Source organism: Pogona vitticeps, chromosome 2 (assembly GCF_051106095.1).
Source record: "Pogona vitticeps strain Pit_001003342236 chromosome 2, PviZW2.1, whole genome shotgun sequence".
In the NCBI taxonomy this organism is placed as follows: Eukaryota; Metazoa; Chordata; class Lepidosauria; order Squamata; family Agamidae; genus Pogona; species Pogona vitticeps.
In genome coordinates this window covers 275,861,286-275,882,481 of record NC_135784.1, presented here as the reverse complement: position 1 = coordinate 275,882,481, position 21,196 = coordinate 275,861,286, and the positions used below count along the sequence as shown (strand labels likewise).

The following is a 21,196-nucleotide window of genomic DNA, read 5'->3' as shown; positions in this document are numbered from 1 at the left end:
ATGGAAAGCTGAATCAACCTTGAGCCGGCTACCTGAGCCCATAAAGAGTGAACTCAAGTTATAAGCAGAGTCTTGACTGCAGCAGTGCAGTTTAACCACCAAAACGTGGCGGGGGAATTTCCCCCCACCTCTGTTATAAATAATATAAAATTATTATGGCTTAACAGCTGCTAATAGAGGGACATGAAAGGAGCCTCCTTGAGCAATGTGAGGATTTAGGTGTCCCCTGAGCACCCTGTCGACTGATCCTTCCACTCCAGAAGCATCAATGGATTACTTCAGACACAAAGAAGTAGCTGCTGATACAGAGATATTATTTCTAAACGTCTCGTTCTTTCACAAACCATATAAATGGACGGCCAATATCACATTTGTGGCAGTTAAATGCATAAGTCAATGACAAAAAGGTTACAAAAGGTATTTGGAAACTCTTTGTGTTTGGAAATCTGGGGATTCAAGAAGCCGGCTTGAAAAGCAAGATGAGCTCAGCCAACCAGGCGGAAAGTAACCTTCCCTTAGAATATCTATGTGTTGTCATGTAGGCAAAGTATCAAGCACAAGAATCTACTAATAACCCAGTGATATTAATGGGAATAATCTCCTCTGGAGTTTCTTGAGAGATGGAGTAAATTAGGTGAGAAATATCTTTAATGAATTTGATTTCTGTACAATGTAAGCTGTGATGTCATCACATTTAATGTCTTCCTGCCCCATGCCAGCAACAAATAATGAACTGGAGCAGGAAAACACTGGAAGTAGTAACGTCACACTGCATAGCTATATTATCAGGGAGACAGGTGTGAGTCTTTCTGTAGCAATTATATGTTCTTCATAGATTGTTCTGCAGTCCCTATTTCTGCAGGGTGAGTTACCATTTACCACACCAATTATGTATCACAGACATGACTTACGCTGCAGTATATTTTCTATTACAATGTTTAATCGATTTAAACTTCACATTTACAAAAGCACACTCTTAGAACATGAAGGTCTATCCAAGCACAAAAAGCTCTATACTTTCAGGTCTCCAATGTCTCCAGTTCTGAGTTTGTCTATGGGGGTGGTGGGAGGAGGACACAAAGCCACCAGAATTTCTCCATCCTGCAGCTGCCATGTACCCTAGTACTTTTTGATGTTGGCAGCAGACCTTGACACAGTAGGATAACCTTTATTCTGATTCCATGCAAGGCACCCACCAAAAAGGGACTATTTTTCTGGGGGCCCTCCTGTCTTGAGTTTCTCTCTCCAGAGATTATCCAGAGTAGCTTATGTTGGGTGGGCTGGCCAGTGACAGGTATCTTGGTTCAGCAGGGTTTTCTGCTGTAAAGTCTTCTGCCTTTTTGCCCACGGAGATTACTGCTTGCTCTTTTTGCCAGCTACTGAGGAAGCCAGGCAACACCGTGGCCTATTTTCACCTTGTACCCCTGTGGCTCCTTTCAATCATTCATTAAATATACCTACCTACCTTCCTTCCTTCCTTCCCTTTCCTTTCACTTTAGCCTTGAGCATTTTTTACTCTGTGTGATAAGTGGATGGCAATGGATCACCCGGGTGTTGTAGGGAGAGGAAGACAAGAGACACCCACTATTTACAGCTGCTTTGTTTGCCTTATGTCTTTGAGATGAGTCAGAGGAACGGCAGAGAGCCTCAGAAGCTGCAAGACTCTCTGAGAAGACATACAACAGCTCATTCACTCTGTAAAGAGCCGGGCCTCAGATGTTACTGTACTGTTCTCTGAAAAAGAAAGCGTGAAAATAAACGCAGGCATAGTTTAATCTCCTAGTAATTACAGTGGTGCCTCGCACAACGATTGCTTCATACAACGATGAATTCACACAGCGATGGGTTTTTTTGAGGAATTTCCCCCATCGTTTAACGATGTTCTCTATGGGGGAATTTCACTTAACGATGTCCCTTTTTGCTCATTTAAAAGTGTCTTAAAATGTTTGAAACCTGTTTTAAATGCTTGGATTCCATAGTGCACCTTGTGAAACATGTGCAAACTTAATTTGGTTTTGTTCTGAGTCTTCATTAATTGTTGATGATTTTTTTATTTTCCCCATTTAAATCAATTGAATGGACAGTTCAATTCATTTAAATAGGGAAAACAAAAAATCACCAAAAATTAAGGATGACTCAGAACAACACCAAATTAAGTTTGCATAGGGTTCAGGAGGTGGGCTAACAATTGCAAGCATTTAAAACCTGTTCCAAACATTGTAAGACACTTAAAAATGAGCAAAAAGGGACATCGGAAAAGACTTCAAAAGCACTGAAGCCGGCTTCAGTGCTTTTGAAGCTCTTCCGTTTTCGCTCATTTTTAAGGGTCTTACAATGTTTGGAACAGGTTTTAAATGCTTGCAATCGTTAGCCCACCTCCTGAACCCTATGTAAACTTAATTTGGTGTTGTTCTGAGTCGTCCTTAATTTTTGGTGATTTTTTGAATTTTCTCTCATTGGAATGCATTGGACGGAAAGTTCAATACATTCCAATGAGAGAAAATTCAAAAAATCACCAAAAATTAAGGACGACTCAGAACAACACCAAATTAAGTTTGCATAGGGTTCAGGAGGTGGGCTAACAATTGCAAGCATTTAAAACCTGTTCCAAACATTGTAAGACACTTAAAAATGAGCGAAAAGGGACATCGGAAAAGACTTCAAAAGCACTGAAGCCGGCTTCAGTGCTTTTGAAGCTCTTCCGTTTTCGCTCATTTTTAAGGGTCTTACAATGTTTGGAACAGGTTTTAAATGCTTGCAATCGTTAGCCCACCTCCTGAACCCTATGCAAACTTAATTTGGTGTTGTTCTGAGTCGTCCTTAATTTTTGGTGATTTTTTGAATTTTCTCTCATTGGAATGCATTGGACGGAAAGTTCAATACATTCCAATGAGAGAAAATTCAAAAAATCACCAAAAATTAAGGACGACTCAGAACAACACCAAATTAAGTTTGCATAGGGTTCAGGAGGTGGGCTAACAATTGCAAGCATTTAAAACCTGTTCCAAACATTGTAAGACACTTAAAAATGAGCAAAAAGGGACATCGGAAAAGACTTCAAAAGCACTGAAGCCGGCTTCAGTGCTTTTGAAGCTCTTCCGTTTTCGCTCATTTTTAAGGGTCTTACAATGTTTGGAACAGGTTTTAAATGCTTGCAATCGTTAGCCCACCTCCTGAACCCTATGCAAACTTAATTTGGTGTTGTTCTGAGTCGTCCTTAATTTTTGGTGATTTTTTGAATTTTCTCTCAATGGAATGCATTGGACGGAAAGTTCAATACTGTACATTCCAATGAGAGAAAATTCAAAAAATTACTAAAAATTAAGGACGACTCTGAACAACATCAAATTAAGTTTGCATAGGTTTCAGGAGGTGGACTAACCATTGCAATCATTTAAAACAGTGTCCAAACATTGTAAGACACTTTTACAGGAGCGAAAAAGGACTTCGCAAAGGCATTGAAATGTATTGAGTCAGCTTCAATACATTCCAATATAGGAAACATTGTTTCACTCAACGATGTTTCCTATGGGGATTTTCACTGAACGATGGCAATCTGTTCCAATTGGAACGGATTAACCAGTTTTCAATTAATTCCTATGGGAAATGGTGTTTCACAGAATGATGTTTCACACAACGTTGATTTTTTTGGAACCAATTAACATCGTTGTGTGAGGCACCAGTGTATTATATTGATACATTGCAGACTTTTCTACATATGTAGCATCCCTAGTGGTTAACAAAATGATAATAGAAATGATAAAAATACAGTGCTTCATTATGAACTAACAGGATGAAATTATCTCTGGCACAGATACAGTTCATTTAAGATTCCTGTTTTCAAACTGAGATTCCTGTTTTCAAATTGCTTCTTACGTGATGAATTTCTTTACATCTGTCCTTGCTTGTGATGAAAACTGAGAGTTCACAAAGAGCATTTGTGGAAGGAAAATGATCACTGACTGTTCTCATCACAGCTTAGAAAAGTTCCTTTTCAGACTATAGTTCCTGAATCCTCCAACCAGAATATTTTGATCTATGTCTATACTAGCTGGAGGGTTCTGGGAGTTGCAGTGCAAAAAAGGTAACTTTTCCAAGGTTTTCACAAAATGCAGCCAAACAGAGGTATATTACTTCTGTGTGATGGCATAGATGACAGTCTCATGGAGTTCCCTACGCAACAGTAAATCCTTTGAAGGACTGTATTTATCATAAAAGAAGGGGGGGATGTCCACCCAAATCATGTCAGCCTCCCATCTCATTCTCCATGACTGCTTTGAGCCATACTTTAAAATGAGAAAATGGAGGTGGGAGCTTGAGTTGCCCAGCACTTTGGCACTAATCTGATCCCTGTCCCTCACAGCTGCTTTCAAAACATTGAAAAAAACCAGAAATATTTGAAAGTCCAGTCCTGGATCTCCCGCTTCATTTCACTTTGGCCTTTACATTAAGTGTATTTATTTGCCAAGGAGTGGGCAAAATGCAGTCATTCAGATATTTCTGGGACTGAAACTCTCAGCATGCTTCATCCCTGGCTACAGGGTTGGTGAAAGGTGGAGTCCAACAACATCTGGCGGATTGCCCTTTGCATTAACCTATGTGCAAACCAGTTAAAATGACATATAAATCTCCTTACCAGTCAGTAGAAGTACTGTGGTATGGTGGAGGATTTTCAGTTAAAGACAAATCACTCGTCACTAGGCTAGGAGTTGATGTTTGTAGAGCACAGTCAGCAAAATAAGGTGGTGGTGGAGGAGGGAACACCATAACAGTGTCACCTAAGAGGGGAAAAAAAACCTCTATGTTTTAAAAGCAGACTCTTCCACAGATCTTGTCTGGAGCAACACACATGACAATTCCCCTTCTAAAGCACAAGATGCATTTCATTAGGAATTATCTTATTTGTAGGGATTACATATCTAATGGGAAAAATATAACATGCCTTTTGCATTTAAAAAAAGGGGGACACAGAAAGGAAAATATAGTGTTTCCATTAATCCCCTCTGAATGCGCTGTTTTTTACTGACATTCCTGTGTCATGAAACACAGGCAGTATGGAACCTATTTTATCTCCTATAAGGTACTGGGGACGAGAGGAAATCTGTCAAAAGAAACTATAACAGTGAGGGGGTTGCTGCCAGCACCTTGGGTGGGTTGACTGAGGCCACAGCTCCCAGGTCCCTAATAGGCAAGAGGGATGGACAACATGTGCCTGCAAGGGAGTTGGCTGATGGAAGGGGAGAGAAAGGGAGAGAGCAAGGTGGAGGTTGGGATCAAGGAGAAAGACTCAGGGGCTTCCTTCAGGAAAATGGAGGGAGAGAGATACAGTGGTGCCTCGCTAGACAGTTACCCCGTATGACAGTTTTTTCGCTAGACATTGACTTCTTGCGATCGCTACAGTGATTCACAAAACAGTGATTCCTATGGGCGAATTTTGCTGGACAATGTTTGGTCCCTGCTTTGCAAACCGATTTTCGCTAGACGATGATTTTGACAGCTCCTTCCGCGCTCGCAAAACAGGTGTTTTCGGGACCTAAGCTTTGCAAGATAGTGATTTAAACAGCTGATTGGCGGTTCACAAAGAGGCTTTCCTATGGCTGATCTTCGCTAGACAATGACAATTCTTCCCCACTGGAACACATTAAACAGGTTTCAATGCATTCCAATGGGGAAATGCTTTTCGCTAGACAATGATTTCGCTAAACAGCAATTTCAGTGGAATGGATTATCATCGTCTAGCTAGGCACCACTGTAGAGACTTTGGGAGAGGAGGAGACATGGGGAGAGGCTGTCAAGGTTTGGGATCACGATTCTGTGCCTCAGCTGAGGTGGAAAGTGATTGGAAATCTAGGACTGAAGTCCACTGGGTAGAGGAAGGACCACTGACAAGGGACCCTGGGGTCAGGAGCCTACTGCACCTCCAACACAACCTTGGCACTCATGTCATCTGTCAAGAGCAGTGATGTCAACTACAACCCAGTTGTGGTGCTGGTGGTGAAAGTGCCAGTGCAAGAGACAGAGGATGCTCCAGGAGGAGTAGAGGAGTGGGCTCCAGTAACCCCTGCCAGGCTCTATCAGCTGTTCTTGAAAAATCTCTGACTAGAGTCAGGCTCATCCTCCCCTCTGCTTTCAGAGACCAGGACTCTTAAGGCATCTTGTGGTTTTAATGGGACCCTCTTGAAAGGACATTCCATGGGGAGTTAGTGCAGGGAACTCAACCTTCCAGGAAGCTCCCAGAGGGAGTTAAGAATAGTGTTTCTGTTTCTGATGGTTCCTTGGTTGCAATAAAGCCTGTTCTTGGTCATTCTCATAAACTGGAGTCTATGGAAATATTGCTGGGAAATTCAGACCTTGCCACTCAATGAACAAGAGTTCATAGAAACACTTGTTCTTCAGGTGGCCTTCTAGGGTTTCAGGTGCTGCTCCAATCCCTTCAGAATCTTCCAGACTGAGATTTTGACCACTGGTCCCCTTCCTGCTCCTGTAGCACCTACCCCAAATGTGCTCTTCCTCTGTTTATACATTCTATTTGCGAGCTGCAACTCCAGGTTCTGGATAACACAGCAGCCAAAGTCAGTTAGGCACAAAAGAGAGGAGAGTAGGTCATGTAAATTTCCAAGAGGAAAGTGTTCTGGGATTCTGTATTATGTTTATAACTCTGTTCCAGATTATATCCTCCATGCTACAAGATACAGAGTAGTGACAACTGGATGAAGAATCAATCCTGATATCTAGCCAAAAGGAAGTATGTAAAAAAACATGGTGCTATCAATATCACATGCAGTCTCTGTCTGCAAAGTTTTTATCATAACCCTTGTTAGCAATGGCAGAAACAGTAAAGTATTTTCTTGTTCCAGGACTGAAGTAGGACATCTCTCAGGAGATCCCATCACACTTCTGCTCTGCTGATATAAAGTGGTAGCTTCCTGTTCTTCCTTGTAACAAATGCATTGATTCAACGTTGGCCTCATCTTTGAAGCAACTCCTTCAGTAATATTAGATGGAGCTCTCACTTGTGGATGTCTCTGTACACTCTGTTCAACAGGATTGCCAGGTGATTAATCTCCCAGGGGACATGCACCATGGTGAGAAAGATGTTGAGTCAGATGTACCAGTGTGAGGTCTACTAGTTTTCTGGACTTGGTGTCACCCTGCTTATTTATGTATCAAGCCATGGTGGAATTGTTTGTGGCAACATGAACTGTACGAATGAGTAGTGGTTGAAAGATTTTGCCAGTCTTGAGCATTGCCAAAGGTTCCAAAAAGTTTATACAATGCCACACATCCCTTAAAATCTAACAGCATTGGATGTGGTACTGAAGGCAGTGGGCTCCCCATCCTTTGCTGGAAGCATTCATTCTTTCTCTGATGAATGGTGCAGTGAAATAAAGGACACAGCTTAGAACAGGTTCTCTGACCTGGTTAACCATCAAAGGCACAGCAAGACTCTGGGCAATACTGCCAGTCACATTCACTGGAAGTAGGCCAGGTTACAATGGATCAGAATCCAAGGCAGCAAGAGATTCATGCACAGCTTGATGAATTAGAGAACTAATATTGTAAAGGCCATCAAACTAAGCATCTTTAGTACGCAAAGTACGTCCACTGGATGCTCAATAACTTCTTGAACTAGTGTCACAACCTATTGTGCTCCATCTTCTCATACCAGTTACTCCCTTGCCAAGAAGAAACTCTGTATTCTGCAACAAGGACTCTGATGGTGGTGTCAAGCAGAATACATTCACTGGTGGGAGGTGATTAAACCCTATTCGACAACTCCACCGGATTACAGTGAAGACCCATCAATTGATAGTGATGTTGTTACAAGTCTGAAGATGTTGAGCAAGTCTAATACCAAAGATGATACAGTGGGTTTGATAATCAATGCAGGAAGCTCAATGTGGAGCACTTCCAATACTCGTATTTACAGGTTTTTTTTTCCAAGTGACAACTCTGACAAACTCATCAAAATCACATATTTCACTCTGCAAGTCTTTGTCTGGATCCTGTAGTTGAGGTCGGCTTTGGTTAATGTGTGAAGGGCTGCTGCTATGAAAAAGACAGCTGAGATCTAGAGGTGGTTGTATCATCTTGATGGTACTGATAGTAAGTCAGAACTCTCACCCAAGTCTATAGGTTAATTGGGATATGGATGGATGAACTCCTATTTTCCTGACCATAGCTGCCAGTTAGGTGAAAAGAGAACCTGGCAGTCAAAGGACCTATCTGCTATAGGTCATAAACTGGTAGACCACAGTTAAGTGTGACATCTCAATATAATTGTTGTATTTATAAGCAGCAAGTGCCAGAATTGAGTTGTCTAAGCCAGTCCTTTTCCAAATGTGGGTAGTCAGCACAGTTAGTTGAGTACCATTATTTCTCTCTCTGCTATGGACATCCTGAGTCGGGTTTGGTGGTGTCCAGAAGAGATTATGGAGATGGTTTTGTTGCAGGATGTCCTTGGGCAGTTGAAAGGGAACTATCTGTACCTCCTCAGCCTGAGACATAGATTACAGTGATGTGTCTGATTTTTTTCTTTGCAGACTGGCCCTGAGAGTGCTCTTACCCTTTTTTCTTCTTCAGTGACAACTGGGTCAATACCAGGACAGTCTTCTTATGCTGAGCAAATGCCAAAGGTTTTGGCTTTGATGCTGAAGCAGAAGCCTGCTGAGTCATTATTGCTGACTGTGATGTAGAGGGGTGATCACAAGAGATGGAACTAGAGCCATGAGCACCTTCAGGATCCCAGGAAATTTACAGACGATCTCCACCCCAACTGAGACAGATGTTGTTGGCAATGATGTAGCCTAGTGTGCCTTTTTAAAAAGACAGAACATCAACATCCTCTCACCCTTAATTCCATCACATTTGAGCAAAAGCAACAACAATAACAACAAAAAAAACCACACAGACAAGCAGATCTTGCAGGTTTAAAGGTCTTTCTTTGGCTGCAGAGCCAGAGATTGAAAGTTTGATTCCCCACAGTGCCTCCTTGATAGGAGCTGGATTCAATGACCCATTGGGTCCCTTCCAGCTCTGGAGCTCTAAAATAATTTTAGAGTGGCCACACCCAAAATAGATTTCCTTTGAGAGCCTTATTACAAATTAATCTGTGAGACTCGTACTGTTTTTCTGATTTTTATTCTTCTCACAGTTCGTAGTTACAGTTAAAATTTAAAAAAACTAAACTTTTGTTTAAATCGTTACTTCTTAGGTTTTTATTACCCTAGGCACTTTATTTGAATATACTACTACTGCTACATAATAATAATAACAACAACAACCACAACAAAAATCTCAAAGGAAATCATCTATTTTGGGTGTGGCTGCTGAAGTAAACAGACTAGAACTGAGGGAAAGGCCAGCCAAAGTATGCACTACGGGTTGGAAGAGAGAGGCTAATGCTCAAAAGCTCTCAGTCTGGAAGATTCTGATGGGCATGGCTCTGTGTAGGCACTGAGACCATGACAAAGAACTTCAGTCTCTCCTTTCCTGGATAAAATCCCTATTATGCATTTTTTCTATTTAGAATTAAAAAAATATAACGGTATCATCAACTGGGAAAAAATCTTAGTCGACAAATAATTAGATTTTAGCTAAGTAATTTGCTAAATTTGCTTATATAAAAAATTAATTATCCTGAAGCTAAAGAGGCAACTTTTCTCCATTTTTAATGATACCCACAACCACCCTTCAAGAGCATCCCTCCTAAATGATTTCTGCCACAATTAAAGAGCTGACAACTGGAACTGGCTACTGCTAACATTACATGACTAAGTCATTCACTCACCAACTGTGACATGAAATGATTCAGGATTTAGCTGTTCTTCTTCCTGGACAGAAGATTCTTGGACGAAACTTACATTTTGCTTCTTTTTAATGTGAGCTATCACAAAAAAACACAACCCAATAAGCACAATCAAAGGACCCATCGTTTGAACAGAATGAAATCCACAGTCCTGCAGTTCAACACTGGACGTATTGCTATGGTTAAACGGCTGCTGGTAGCGCCATCCGGGGCTGCATCCAGGGATCCAAATACCAAGGACGCTAATAAGCATCCCACTAGTTAAAAACAAAAAACCAAAGACAAGAAACTGAGCAAACTGGCAGTTTCCTCGGCAAAAAACAAACCCATAAACCCGGTCATCATGCAGAGGCACCTCTCGGAGATAGCCTTTGGCTCTTGATTGTGCCAGAATTATACAAACCAGTCCGACAACAGCAAGTAGGGGGCCAATGATTTTAAGAGCTCCTTTGCAGTCACCGAAGGCTCCACTTGGGCATGTCTGTAGAACAAACATTGAAAGCAGAAATCCAGCACATAACAATGTAATGCCAAAAACAAAAAGGAAAGAGATAAGTTTCCTAGGATGTCCATTGTCTCCTTCCGTTCTATGCATGGAACCCGGAACTGGATACATTATTATTTTTAAATTCTTCTTCAAGCCAAGGTGAGATACTCTTTCTTCTATGGAGATCAGAATGACCTCAGAATGACTTCAGTAGGCCTGAGAATTAAAACAAAAAACTGACTATAATTACTAAAACAGAGGGCATACATAAGCAGTACACATACAGACTGGTCTTATAAGGCATTTACATCAGCTGGTTGGTGATGGAACTGTTCTTACGTCCCCTTGACTGAATGGAGGCCAAGGATATGCCAACAGAATCTCACAAATCCAAGGGTAAGGAGGAGTTGAAAGAGCTGTAGATCCAGGAGTGGAACAGCAGACCTTCTGCAAGCTGCTCTGCTAATGAGTTACATCCCTTCTTTTAACCTCACCTCCACAGAACTCTATAAACCCTTAAAATGGGATGCAGTTAAAGTGAGCATCTTTGTAGAACAGACGTATGATGTAGTGGCTAGAACAGGGGTGGGGAGCATGTGGAATCTGGGTGACGACTGACTGCAACTCCCCCAACCCTTACACTGCTGCCTGCTGATTAGGGCATTGTTAGACTTTTGCTGCAGTCAAACAAAATCTGCAGAGTCAGGCATTCTCCACCCCAAACTGGAAGAATGCTGAACTCTAATCAATATCCAAAGGCATGAGGTTCACCGGAAGACCCTAAAAATTACTGCTAGTGTTGCTACATGGATAAGATTGGGTAATTCCACTTAGCTACCACGAAAACCTTGGGGCACAAATATGACAAACAGATAAAATAACAAATAGGGAAAGAGACCACTGCAAATAGGAAGGTGCAGCGGGAGAAAAGTCCGAAGTCCATATCGCCTCCCCTGTGACTCAAAATGGAATGGAAGAACTCAACTGTGTGCTACACACAACACTGCTAAGTTAATCTTTAAGCCCCCAAGTCAGTAAAAATACCTTTATGACTACAGGGGCTCCCTGTAAAGAGATTTTAAAAACCACTAAAAAGTTATGGTGTGTTAAACACAACTGAAATCTGTTTGAAAGGGAAATAATTATGGGCACCAGGTAGCATCACAATTTTCTATCAAAGATCAACATGTGGAAAGCTGTTCTTGAGTCCCCCAAAGTCCACAAATGTTACACACATGTCCCAGAGTGGGCAAAATCTTTCACAATAGGATTGTGTCTTTCACAATAGGATTGCTTAAAAGACTGTAACTCCAGAAGGAGGAAAAATCTCATTGTTGTTGGACTGCAGCTCCCAGCTTTCCTCACCACTCACTCTCTTGGCTAGGCTTGAAGGGAGATGCAGCCTTAAAACATCTGCATTTAGAACCACAGGCTTTGCTTCCTGCCAGATAGATTGCTGGCAAGTGATGGGTTGTGCAGCTCACATGGCCTAGAAGAATGTGGTTGGCTATAACATCAAGGACTTCATCAGGAGGGCTTTAAACTGAATTGGAAGGGGGAGGGAGATGCAAGCTCAGAGGTTAAAACAGCTTAAGGCTTATGCACAATAAGAGGAACAGAGCAAGCAGCTCAGATGAGGCCCAATAACAGCTTTCATAAAAATGTACAAAGAAAAGCAGGTCACAAATCACACAATCTCTGGTGTCTATATACAAATGCTAGGAGTATGAGAAACAAACAAGAAGAACTGGAAATCATAGTTCAGGAAGGTAAAAATGACTTGATAGGCATAACTGAAACTTGGAAGGATGACTCCAACGACAGGAATACAGCAACTGAAGGATGTAAATTATTCAAAAAGAACAGAAAAGGTAGTAGAGTCACGTTACATGTAAAAAAAAACAACTCAACAACAACAACGTATCCCTGTATAGAAGTACAGAACAAAGAGCTTGGTAGTCCCCTCAAGAGTATCAAGATGAATATAATTGGAGTAAAAAAAATAAAAGGAACATGGTAGTTTTTCAATTGCTATTATATTTGATTATTTTAATCTTAATGTGTGTTTAATTTTTTTAATGTGATATTTATATAGTTTTTTTTAAGTCATGCACCTTCAAATAGTCACACAGGATAGATTCTCAATAAGGTCTACCATCACGCAAGAAAGACTGCACCACAATAAGGATTCTAATCTTTCTTTAACTGCTAGATAATAGCCTAGTTTTGGCTCAACTCTACTCCTCCCCTGTCCTCAGCCAGCTAAGTTTAACCTCCAACTTTTCTGATTAATTCCCATTCTTCTGGATACTTCTACTCTAAGACAAACAGGAAGTATATATACTTTGATACAAGGAAATGGAGAAGACACTGAGTGTTTGGCAGCCCTTTTTCTGTCGAGATGAAGAAAGACAAATTGATTTTTCTTGCCCTGTGATGCAATAGACATCTCCAGGTCAGGATAAGTTTTGAATTCTGCTCTTTCTCAGCTACCTACCCTAGCACTGCAATGCCCAGCTTGACACAGAGTCTGCAGGCTTCAATAGCTCACCTGATTTTGATATTTTAGTGGTCTGATAAAAGTATTACCAATGCCTATTTATAGATTTTGTACAAGGACCACATTACTTTTTTTCTTTCCCGTTTTGTAATTTTAAAGTTCAAAATTGAAAAGAGAGTAAAATGGGGAAGAGAACTCCCAACCTGTAGGTCCAGCGCAGTTTGCCTGGACCCAGGCCCGCCTGCCCATGTTTCCCTGGTCACCTTGCTCCCTCCCTGAAGGAATGAAAGCCAGAATCCTCATAGCTGACTTTGTACTCCCCTCACTTTTCCCACAGAGGGAAGGTGACAGCGGGAGGAGCAAAGCCAGGTGCATGTTCAATTTGAGAGTTAGCTAACTCCCAAGGGAGATCCTCACTGCCTCTAAAACAGTGGCTGTGCATGCCTGGCCTCTCTTGCTCCTTTTATTCCCTGCATGGGAAGATGGGGGGCAGGGAGGGAGAGAAACGCACACTTAGCCACCAGTTAGAGCCAGGTGAGATCATACTTTGGGTTTCTCTAAGTGCTAATTCTCCAAGTACAGTACTGTACTGCTGAACATGTTCAGCTTTGTGCACATACCTCACCTACATCGGAAACAGAAGCAACTTGTAATTAAAGTCTGCGGTGCCCTCCTAATTTTGGGGTGAGCAGATCCTCCCTGTCTGTAAGTCATCTATGACAGGGAAGAGAAAAGGGGGGCAAAACTGCCTCCCTTGATGAAAAATCATTGTTTTAATCAGCTTTCCATTCCCCAGTGAAAAGGGGAGAGAAATACAAGTTAATAGAAATAGTCTCTAATGACAAAGAAATCTAATTTAGAAAGCTGAATAACAAAAAGATGTAAGGTTCTGGGGTTTTTTTTATTGAGCAATGTGCCTCACCAGTCCTGCCGGAATGTAATTAAACAGACATACGGAAGTCAGTCTTTCTTCTTTCTCCCAATACCACAAAATTAAAAAAAATCACTCTGTCTCTGTTGTGGATTTCACAATGAAAAATGCAGCCTCTGTGCTACAAAATCTATCTAGTCTCATTTATTATGAACTTTATTAGTAAAAACATTTATTGGAAGTGCTGCTGAAACATGTTAAAAGCCCATGTCTGGCTTTTAATGAAGTCTTGAAAGCTCACCATTAGCTCAAATCCATTATGTTTGAAAGGTTGTGCCAACAATGTGTTTTGAAGCTGTGTCATCTACAGGCTACCCTTCGTTTTAAGGCAGAAGTGGGCAACTGGTTGGAGTGGAACTTCTATCAGTCCTAGCCAGCATAATTCACTGAGAGAACTGATGGGAGGTGCAATATCCAACAATATCTGGTGGGCAACAAGCTGCCCATTCCTACTTCAAAGGCTCCGAGGCAGAGAGGAGATTACAGTAGAATGCCTCTATATGAGGTTTTATTGTACAATCTTAATGGAAGCTTACAGGATGTCCTGGCAACATTATCCTCACTCTGTTTCCAGCCCTTCTTTGTTTTCCCATTGGTTCCTCCATGTCCCCCCCCCCAAAAATCCATTAAGGAAAAAAGAAAAAAATGTTGCATAATGACTGCTTGTGAGAGGTAGGAAACCTCTGCATGGAAGCAGCCTAGATCACAAGAACCTGTAGCTGAGACTCAGGCTATGTCTAGATTGCACACACACAAAACCCAGTTGGGAGTTCTATAGTGACACACAATCAATATTCAGAAAGACCCCAAATAGCAACACATATTTATTTGTTTGCAATATAATATATAATACATATATAACTTGCCATGTGTATCTAATAAGTAGCTTACAGTTCATAAACACATACATATATGGCACCTTTCAATAAAAACTTGGCTAAAGGGGGACTTGATAAAAGAGTCAAAGCTGTTTTACTGATAGTCATAATTTCTTTTTATGTTTGTATGGAAAGGTTTGGTTCATTCTAGATTCTGATTTCTTCTAAATATGTTTACATGTATGCATTTCTGATTGTTTGACTGTTATATTTATCAGCTATATTTATTTATGTATATACAGTATATCAGCTATAAGCTGCTTTATCATGTAGACATAGCATGTTGTATAGATAATACATGTTTTTTGAATAACTGTGGAGTGTTTGGATTGCCACCTCATGTTTTCTTTAACATAAACTGCAGAATAGTCAGAGTTCTTCAGAATAAGTGGCTGGAACTGGGTCAGAATATACAATGATGGATGACTCAGTGGTTTAGGTATCTAGCTGCAGATTGGGAATTGGGAGTTCAATACCTCATTGTGCCATCTTGACAGGGGCTAGACCCGATGATCCATAAGGTCCTTTCTAAGGTTACTTTTATTTAATGCACATTTTGACAACCACTTTCTCTGCAATTGCCAGAGGTTAGAGAGCCCAAGGTGAGCAGGCTTCCTCAGGCATACTTGCCTATTAGTCAGGAGTAAGGTGGACATAGCCAAGCCTCCAGTCACCTCTAGCTAACTCTTACTCTTTCCTTCCCACCAAATCTCTGTGAACCAGGAAGCCTACCTCCTAATGATCTATACACAACACAGGGGGAAAACAGGTATAAATAGGAAGCCATTCCAGCCCAATATTTCAATGAAGCAAATGTAGTAATGTAAAGATAAAAAGAGGATTGGGGAAGGGGGAGAATAGTAAGTATGAACAATAAAAGAGGAAAATAAATCCTACACCACCAAAGTTAATCTGTCTAAATTCTATATTAGCTATATTAAGAAAACTACTAGATTTACATCAGGGTGCCTTTTTGGCATCCCACAGAGTGTCACCTGCTGATCAAGATGAATGGAAGAGGCATTGTGCCAAGTTTTATACTGGTGGGCTGGGAGTGATTTTGATTGGCAGTGATCCTAGACAACAGACAAAAGCTTGTGCAGGTAGGTGATGCCCCCCCCAAAAAGGGCAACACGTGGAGCTTTTACTCCAGAAATGCAAGAATGGACCAAGAAAGAATCTAGTACAAGATCCTTGCTTGCTAGACTATTTTTTTTTGTATCTGATGAGCAGTCAAGTCGGCTGGAACAATACTGGCTGAACAGCACAAAATGAAGGGTATTATTCCAGCCACTACTGTGTGAAAATCTAAAATGTCAGTTTTGGCAGCTTTTAAAATGTTCACTTTGTCTTAAAGAACATGTCCCACTGAAAACTGATTGGGTTACAAGCACAGTGCAAAATGATAAAGCTCTGTCAATTCACAAATATGGACACAGTAAATATTCAACAAAGTGACCCTAAATCAGTCAAAGGTTTAGCTGATATTAAATCATACCAAAGCAAACAGAAAAGCAGTCTTAACTAGCTAAAGTGCTTTTTAAATACTGTATGTTACTATGGGTGAAACCCCATACAAGTCAGCCCATACATTTAATATGGTTTGTTCCCAGGTAAGTACAGTAGGTACTGAAACGAAGTTTAATTGCAGCTGGCATTAGCCTTGAATGTGAGTTACCAGCAATGTGTATACAGTACTAGCAATAAAACTAGGGAGGGTAACATTTTTGTTTCTTAAAAAATGTAGACGCCATACAAAATATAAGGATTAAATAAACACAATTTGCAAAATACGTTGGTGCAAGTGTCTTGTAGGAGTACCCAAGCTTTTCTATTATGGTCTATTATGAAAGAACATGGCAAAAGTGACACCAAAAAATAAATAATGCAGACACCCATTTAAAGTAGAAGCAGGAAAATTTGTATGGCCTGTATTATGTAACTTCCAAGACTATTTGAAAGATACAGTGCTAAGAGTAAGATATTAGTCCAAAACAGAGCAGCTTTAGATGTTACTAGAACACTGTCAGCTAACTGCACAAAAAACTCCTACATTCAATAGAGGTTTTTAACTGGAATCTTCTAAAGGAAAGATAACATATGGTTCATATACCTTTCAATTTTACAGGGAAAAACACCCACCAAAATTTAGTAGATCTATGGCTAGCATTACTATATCATTAATATCCAAGATCATTCGTTCGTAATCAAACAGATATATTTGTTTTATGTTAAGCCACCAAGAACAAACCACTCATGGATCAAGCCTTCTCAACAGAACTGATAACTTATACCCCTCCCAGGTAAACAGTTCAATTCTAACTTTGCAATATACATTTTCTCATTCACATTCCATGTACGCACTCTCACTCCCTTTGTATAAAAATGATATCTCCAGGCCCATTAAAAAATTCACACATGCCCTGCGAAATACTGTACTAAGAAATCAATGACAGCTCGAGAAAGACCTCAAAACGTTAGGCCGAACTACTACACGGGTCCAGGGGCAAAAGCAAAGATCCAGCTGCCCTTCTAATCCAGTACCGGGCCCGGTTAGCTGGGAACCAACTAGATACCCAAATCTGCCCTCTGCCGCCACCACCATCACCACCACCAGCAGCAGGTACACGGAGGAGGGTGAAACGGGCACGGCCGTCATGTGGGCCACCCTAGTAATCGCCACATCCGTGCTAAGCAGCACGTAGAGATCACTCCCGCTGCCTCAAACGCTTCCCCCCCCTCTCTCTCTCTCTCTCACACACACACACACAAAAGAGCTGCCATTACGCGGCCACTCGGTCACGAGCGCCGGGTCAGCCTTTCTACCCGTGAAGGGGAGGCAGCTTCAGGAGCGGGAAGGCGGGCGAGGAAAGCTTCTGGCCGCGCCGGTCGCCCTCTCGCCCCGGCTCCTCCCCACCGACCTGCGCCGCGGCAGCAAAGAGCATCATCACCCCAGAAAAAAACTGCCTCGCCTCCCCGCTCCCCCCACCCCACCCGTTCGGCGGCTTGCGTGGAAGCAGGGCGCTCCGCCGGTCGGGCACAAAAAGCACTCCTGGTACCTTTCAGCTGAAGGAGCCGAGGAGCGACGCCGCCGCCTCCTCCTCTCTGGGGGGGGGCGGCGCGGGGATGGGAGGTGAGACGCGGGGGTCTGACGCCAAAGGGAACCCACCCGCCGCTGTTCCGCAAGGAGCGCTGACGTCGCGGGCAGCCCGGGCGCCCGGAGTGACCTTGAGGGAGCGCGGAGGGGCGGCTTCTCTCCTCCCGCAGCGTCCGCCGGCCCGCCCGCTCTCGTGGTTCCCCGGGCGGCCGCTCCCTATGGCTAACGAGGCCAAAGGGCCGCGCCGAGCGAGGCGAGGGAGCGCGCCCTCTGCGGTAAAAGCCTCCCCCCCACGCGCGCCCAGACGGGAAAAGGCGCGCCGGCAGCCGCCTGAGGAGCAGACCTTGGAGGAGGCGGGTGACAAACCCCAAAGAGCTGCGGGCGGGAGGGATGCATGCATGCATGCAGGAGAAGGGTCGACCGGTGCTGCTTCCGCGCTGTCGATTCGCTGCCGAGTTATGGCGACCCTATCAATGCCGGGTCCCAAAAGGCCTTCCCCAGATCCTGCAAACGCAGGGCTGTGCTTTGCTTTTTAGAGTCCCATTTATTTCATATTCGGCCGTCCACTTTTTTGCTGCCTTCAGCTTTTCTCAGCATTTTTGTCTTTTCTAGGGAGTCTCGTGAGGAGCCCGAGTGAGAGCTGGTTGCCTCAGAGCTGGTTGCCTCAAGTTGTGTCCAAACGACCTTTCCACATTTTCAACTGTTTCCTAGGAAAAAAAAATTAGAAAAAGGCCACCGTGGTCTTTAAAATTACACAAATGCACGAGTAGGTGGTACCTTTATTAGACTACTGTACTAAAATTCAAACAGACATCAAGCTTTAGTGGGGAAAATCCACTTCTCCAGGCCATGCATCGACATCTTATAGCAAAGAAAAACACTAAATAAGACTCCCAAAAATGCGTAGCATATGTCTGTGCCAGGTCTTGATTGGGGGGAAAGGCAACACACATTAGGGATATGTGGGGATATGTCCACCAAATATCTCTAATTTTTGAGGGGTGATTGTGGATAAATTTTGTCTCCACTGCAGACATTCTAGCATAGCTCCTTCCTTATTTAGACTTGTACTATGTAGCAGTGTTGATTTCAGCTCCGGGAAAGCGGTGATGTTAGTTCTGAGCCACGGTTTGTTCTCCGAATTCCAAGATTTTATTTTCTTATTTATTTATTACATTTATACCCTGCCCATCTAGACACAAATCTACTCTGGGCAGCGAACAATAAAAGTAGAATAAAAACAGTATAATAAAATAAAAAGCAACAATAGTAATATGGTTCAAGATGGAGAAAAAATAAAAATAATTGTCGCAGCCACCTAATGTCCTTTATTTTCCCTCTAAACATGGCCACCCTCTGCATGCGTTTCCTCATTTCACGCTGCCACCAGGTATTATTCCCTGAATACCAAATATATAGATCTTAGACACCTGCTGCCAATATAACAGATTTATTACTCTTATAGTTGTTATGTAAATCATAGGAGAGAATCACAGGTGTTTAGGATTATTCATTAAAGATCATTTGCTTTCACATTGGTTTGTATGTGTTTTGTTTCACTTTTACAATATTCGTTGACAATCAGTTTATTCTCTATAATTTAGAACTCTTTCCTGTTCTCTCACTTCAGTCTCCTAACTCTCTCTCTTCAATACCCTATCTCCAACCTCTTTTCTCTAATTCTCCTCTCCAACTGCTTAACTGTCTGTCTAATTGTCCTTTTTGGTTCCGCCCCTCCTGTCCCATTATAGGCTCCTGCCCTTGAGCTCACCATGATGGACAGGTGTGACGTGGGGGTTCCGCCACAATAATCAAGTGATTATTTTCCTTGTAAAAGAAGCTTTGATTTTTCAGTTTTGTTTTCTTAGGTTGTGTAATATTTCTTTGAATCATATTTTTGAGCTTACCTGAAAACTGCAAAATGTATTATGGTGTTGCTTTTTTTTTTCTTTCTATTACACAAATCTTCCTTACTGTACAGCTTCCTGGGCTGCTACACATCTCCATCATGAAAAAAACCCTGTGAAAGGAGTTACTGTACTGTACCTTTGGTCATCTTCTCCTCAAGTGTTAATTGAAACATGGGAAACTGAGGCGCCTGCCTGTCTTCAAAGGGATGATTGTACTGTAAAATAGGCACACTCTCCTCAGGCACTCTATTAAGTATTATAAGCACAAAGATCCTGACCCTCATAAGAATTTCTCTGAACTTTTTCCTTCCTTGAAGTCTTGTCTTGTATTGGAATTTTTCCCTATCAAATTGAATGAAAATGGTTGAACGTCTCACACAATTTTTCAACGCAGCATTAAGTGGGGGAGATATATTCCTCACACAGAACTCATGCATAATAGCTTGCTCTTTGATATCCATGGAGAAACAATGGCAGTAACATGACAGTAGTGTAAGGAATGGTGCAGGGTAAAAATGAAGCTTTGGATAAGGAATGGAAGTTAACTTTTGCAAACATTTAGCGGTACTATTTGTCAGTCTGATTAGTTTGCCACTGCAGATGCCTTTTGTGTAACAGTGGCCATCATTATCACAGAGACCATGACTATGCACTTCCTGATCATGCTCTCTCCCCGCAAAGACTTGTAGCCATACAAAGAAACTATTTGAAGAATGGGTTCACCAACCTATTTTTACCACACAATGGCTGAAATCCTGTTGCATGTGCAACAGACAGGTCATAAATAGCAAATCACCAATGGCTTTCTTTGGCCATTTCATCATATATACGTACTACTTCACTGTATTGTATATGAGTCACATGCACCCCAAAACTTAATCAGTGGCAATTAGCTGCACAACAGGGTTAGAAAGTGCAGAAAAACTCTTGCTCTCCAGTGCGCACAATTTTAACCAAGGTAGTGACATCTAGTTTCAGTGAAAGCTGCTATGGGTTAGGACTAAACATCTACATGGTCTGTCTGTTATAAACTGATAATCACTCATATTATACATGGACATTTTAGGTGCAGCTATATATAATTGGACATTATGTAAAGTTGTATGTCTGACTAGCTCAACTTTCCCCCTTCTAATCTATTGTACATACATTGCTTGTATGAGTAGCATAAAAGTGAGTACGTAAAATACATCTGGAGGGTGAAATCAAATTATTGCTTATATAAAGTTACTGTTAATATACCATCAACATCTCCAATACAGTAGGACCCAGATATTACTGAAAACTGTGGATAATAGCAAATGCTATATATACGTGTGTGTGTATGTGTGTGTGTGTGTGTGTAATGGAATATACCACTGTATATATATAAAATGGTAAAAGGAAAAAGAACAAGAAAAAAAGCCTTTGCGAATACAAAAAAATTATAAACACATGCGTTACCAGAACTGGCCACTAGAGACCATGCTATGCATTCTTCACTAAAAAGTACAGTATTCATACCACTCCATCCAGTGGCCTGTTCTTGTAATACATGTGAAAATAGCTTTTTTTCTGGATTAAATTTTTTTAGTATCTTTCAGAC

At 41.7% G+C, this 21,196-nt stretch overlaps 1 protein-coding gene across 3 annotated transcripts; it reads right to left on the bottom strand.

Moving 5' to 3' along the window:
* Nucleotides 1–920: 920 nt before the first annotated feature.
* On the bottom strand, nt 921–17,908 carry TMEM171 (transmembrane protein 171). 3 transcript variants are annotated; one of them, XM_078386412.1, is made up of 4 exons: nt 17,774–17,908; nt 9,791–10,511; nt 4,637–4,778; nt 921–1,734 (listed from the first exon to the last, which is right to left on the bottom strand). In XM_078386412.1, coding segments are annotated over exons 2-4 (777 nt in total). In that variant the 5' UTR covers nt 10,425–10,511; nt 17,774–17,908; the 3' UTR covers nt 921–1,733. The 3 variants fall into 3 exon arrangements, with proteins under 3 accessions (XP_078242538.1, XP_020645978.1, XP_078242539.1); XM_020790319.3 differs by having other exon boundaries at nt 17,664–17,795; XM_078386413.1 differs by lacking the exon at nt 17,774–17,908 and having other exon boundaries at nt 9,791–13,015.
* Nucleotides 17,909–21,196: the final 3,288 nt, after the last annotated feature.

Excerpts from the sequence above, each read along its gene's own strand:
- TMEM171 (XM_078386412.1), bottom strand. The coding sequence starts at position 10,424 with ATGTATCCAGTTCCGGGTTCCATGCATAGAACGGAAGGAGACAATGGA. Across the intron at positions 4,779-9,790 it reads ATCATTTCATGTCACAGTTG|GTGACACTGTTATGGTGTTC; the intron begins GTGAGTGAATGA and ends TTCCCCTCTTAG.